This window comes from Aplidium turbinatum, chromosome 10 (assembly GCF_918807975.1).
Source record: "Aplidium turbinatum chromosome 10, kaAplTurb1.1, whole genome shotgun sequence".
NCBI classification, from domain to species: Eukaryota; Metazoa; Chordata; class Ascidiacea; order Aplousobranchia; family Polyclinidae; genus Aplidium; species Aplidium turbinatum.
Window position 1 is genome coordinate 25,707,010 of NC_137481.1, and position 4,134 is coordinate 25,711,143.

The following is a 4,134-nucleotide window of genomic DNA, read 5'->3' on the forward strand; positions in this document are numbered from 1 at the left end:
CCCGTAGTTGCTTGCTTCGGTACATCCGTGCTTGGTTTGGTAGTTTTTAGAGCAAAGAAGAGCCCGACGCGTGTAGCTGTAGCCTATATTGCCAGTCGTATATGACTGTTGATGTTTGCAGAGCATCTGATGTCAGCCACAGCCTATACTTTTTGGACAGTTGTAATGCGGAGATATGTTAAGGCAAGACCGTCTTGGTTAAGGGCAAACCATAAAACTTGTAAGAGAAGCGGAGAAGTTAACACAAGATTCCAAATGAAATTTCACAAATGGGCCACTTGAATTCACGACCAATTGTATTTCCCAACATCGCTGAAATAAAAGTAACCTGCGCTTGCAGTTTGTTTTTATTCTGACCATCACAACGAAAAATAATATATGCCAAACATAGCAGAGGTCCAAAAAGGGTAGAAGCGACAAAGCGGAGCTGACACGTTTTGTCAAGAAAGCAGATCATCTAAGGTAGACTTACTACTACTCATTCTAAACTAACGGTGGAAACATTCCTCAATTATGTCACAAGATTTTGTTCTCCCAGGACCCAGGTCATCCCTTCGTAGGCTTCGTTGAAGAATGGGCCGCACCAAACATCTAAATGTTTTGTGAAAATTTATTAAAAATACCGTAGGCTACCGTACTTCAGTTTGTTTTGTTGGTTAATCAGCCACGAAATAGGCCTAGACTAGGCCTACTTGTAAAGAACAATAAACAAACTTTTTTTTAAAAAGCCTAGGTCTATTCCAGAAGAAAAACTTCATTGTTATTAACTTATTTGCAAGTAGTCTTCTTGCATAGGCTACTTTTCAAAAAAATACTAAGTTTTCTTGTTGACGAAGCATCAAAGTGGATAAATGCAATGTCGCTGTCGGGTTTTGCTATAGCCTAACTTTGAAAGTTTGTCAACGGATATTTGAACAAGCCTACTTACTCAATGGCTTCCACACGCTTAACGTCTTGTTTCTATGGAAACCAATGTGAACATGTTAGCGCAAATCATAAAGCCGAAACACGCCAAACATGAAAACACGCCCACCCGCTATATGTTAAATGCTAGACAAGCTCAGTGTGAACCCCGCATAAGAAATGGCAAGCCTAACCCGGTCTCCTACGTTTTTTAAATTGTGATTATTTTTGTAATAGCCTACTGAAAATGTTTTTGCTTAAGGTGTATTATTTATTGGCTTGAACTCTTATTGGTTGTACTGAAGTTTAAATGCCCTTGCTACAAGAGTTCAAAAGTTTTTTTTTCTCTATTAGGCCTATTTTTGAACACGCGAATTAAAGTTTATACTGGAATAAAACCACAGGACTTCACTTGAGGATCGTAGTAGCACATAACTTCTTTTTTTTCTTTCATTGTTCCTAAACGTCAGCCTATCTTGTTTCAACGTAATTTGCCGATGCTTGACATTTGTCACAGTAAGAACTGGGAAGCAGACTCGATCACTGATATAGCCTTTCGCTACTTCCTATCTGTTGTGGTAGGCTATCTAGATTGCTAAATGGTGCTATTTTATTCGTATTGTGTATAGTTGTTCCGTGCTATTCTCGCAACAGACGAAATAAAAGGTTTCTCTCTCTCGAGTCTCTTACAAAAACACAACGAAGAATGGCACCCAGCAGTATATGCGGCTCATGCTATGCAGCCCACAGATTCGCAGAAACAGGGTAGCCTATGCTCAAATCGTAAAAGAGATCCTGAATAGTAGTCACAATTAATTTGCAACAGTCCCAGTTTCGCAGAATAGAATCGTCCCCGCACGACCCATTTTCGACCAGCGACCTGTAGTTTGGGAACCACTGCTATAATGAAACCAGACTACAGAAGGGGAGCAAAAAGCTCCGTCTGAATAGAACTAATCGCCATGCCACAGTGATTTACAGTTCTTAAAAACAGAAAAAGCAAAAAATAGTTTAAAAGACATTGAATACACTGCAAAAATATTCGATATAAGTTATGTAAAGCTCGTGACCTCATGAAAAGTGGTTGACGTCCCCAAGGGGGGCGTGCCTCCCCGATTAAGAACCACTGAATGGTTACCATGTGCCGGCAAGAAGTTTCAACAATGCAGTGCGAGATAACACTTTTTGTAGTGTTCTAGGTGTTTGCTGTATGCAAGAGACCGATCAAGTCGAAGACCCTCGTTACTAAGGACCAGTAATAGTAGCATTTACTTAAAACGGAAAACTGTAGTGTTTCAGAACAAAATGACATAGATACCGCCCTGTTAGCTCAGTGGTTACGCGCCCGATTCAAGGACTGCTCTCCATTCAGCGGCACCTAGTGAATAGAATGATTCCCCGCCAGCAATATTCTGATGATCAAGCGATATCAGCAATAACCTACTGCAACATGAAAGGAAGTGCTCTCTTCTATACAAATTTGTCACATTGCAAAATCCCAACTTTCCAAAATCAATCACCAGACTTTTGCGGCACACAGTTTGAGAAGCTCTGCTTTAAACAACATTTGCGTCATCACCAACTTCACAATATTTTGTAATTTACGTCAACTTGCACATTTAGCATGACAGCAAAACATTTCGAAAACTAGTGTATAGGGAACGTTCAAATATTACGTAACGCTTTTTTTTCGAATTTTTGACCCCCCCCTCCGCCATGTAACGCCAACGTAACGCTTTTTTCAATCCTCCCCTCCCCCATGTAACGCTTTTTCACTTTGAATTCAGCACAAAAAACTACCATTCCGTACTCGAAAGCGTTACGTAACGTTTTGCTTGAACCCCCCGATGTGACGCTAACGTAACGCTTTGCATAAACGCCCCCTCCCCCTCGAAGGCGTTACGTAATATTTGAACGTTCCCTAAGCACCAAGCAGCAATTTGTAGTAAAACTACTGCAAAAAAATATGTAAATGGAAAGATTCCTTTACTACCCGTCCCTTAATTAGCCTAATTCGTTACTACCAAATGTTACCTAGAATCAACCCTTGAGCGTTTGTGCATTTTATCGGTATCAACATTAGAAGACGTGTTCCGTTCATTCAATTTTCGCTTTTTCTTTTTCACTTTTTCCACAGAAGGAATATTTTCCAAACGTTTTTTATCACAATTCTTCATAATTGAATTTAAATTAATAGAATCAACAGGCTTTGCATTCTTCAACCTCCTCTTCTTTTTTTGTGTTGTATTCTCATGTTGTGCCATGTTTCCGTTTGTTGCAGTACTTTCATGTTGTGCCAATCGAGCCAATTTTCCACTTTGCTTGATACCATGGCGTGCACCCTTGTGCGCAGTTCTACCCCCACATACTTTAAACAATTGTTCATCAGTCAAAGGTCCATTGTTCCGGGTGTCATCACAATCACTGTCGTCACTTGAAGACATGCTATCTAACTTTTCAACAACTCCATTGTTGAGGACGCCACTCTTCACAAACCTTCCATACAATGCAGCTTGATTGTTATATGCTTTTTTTAGTGGCTTTTTAGTACTTACTGTTTTGCTACTTTGCTTCGTACTGACAAAAACTTCATTTTGATTCTTAATAACTGATATATTGGTACAAGCATTCTTGTATGCATGGTCCCACCAGTGATAAGTAAATTGTTCAGCGGGGTCATGGCCAATGCCAGCAAAGTCAGATTTAATTTTGACTTTTATTGGGTCTCTGATGCCATTTTCTTTCCGACCCAAACCCTTGCCTTTCTTCCAGCCATGTTTCTGCATGTGATGTTCAGCAAAGTCTCCCATTTCAACCACTTTAAGTAAACATATGAACAATCATACATAAACTGAATAAACCAAAAGTATGTCAGCTATTGTCTACCAGCTTTTCGACCTACAAGAAGACACTCAGGTTGAAGTTTGTTGCTACATAATAATATAAATTCAACATCTAATTAAGTCACAAAAAAAATCTAGAAAGCAGAACTAAATAAAAAAAAACTCATGCAAGAACAATAACTAAACACTTGTATCGGTATCGGCCAATTTTCCAGGGTTGATTTCTAAGTAGTCAAAACTGGTTTTGACCACTAAGCGGTTTAAACCTAGTTTTAACCTGTGAAAACTAGGTTTAAACTGGTCAAAACCCAGAAAAATATTTTGATGTAGTGAATGGTCGGCTACCTGGGCTATGGGCTATTTAGGAAATATAAAACTTGTTAATAAG

At 39.3% G+C, this 4,134-nt stretch overlaps 1 protein-coding gene across 1 annotated transcript; it reads right to left on the reverse strand.

The window, feature by feature from the left end:
* Positions 1-1,869: 1,869 nt before the first annotated feature.
* LOC145778529 (G patch domain-containing protein 4-like) lies at positions 1,870-3,796 on the reverse strand. Its single transcript, XM_082590027.1, has one exon. The coding sequence runs from the start codon at positions 3,711-3,713 to the stop codon at positions 2,934-2,936; it is 780 nt and encodes a 259-aa protein (XP_082446153.1). The 5' UTR covers positions 3,714-3,796; the 3' UTR covers positions 1,870-2,933.
* Positions 3,797-4,134: the final 338 nt, after the last annotated feature.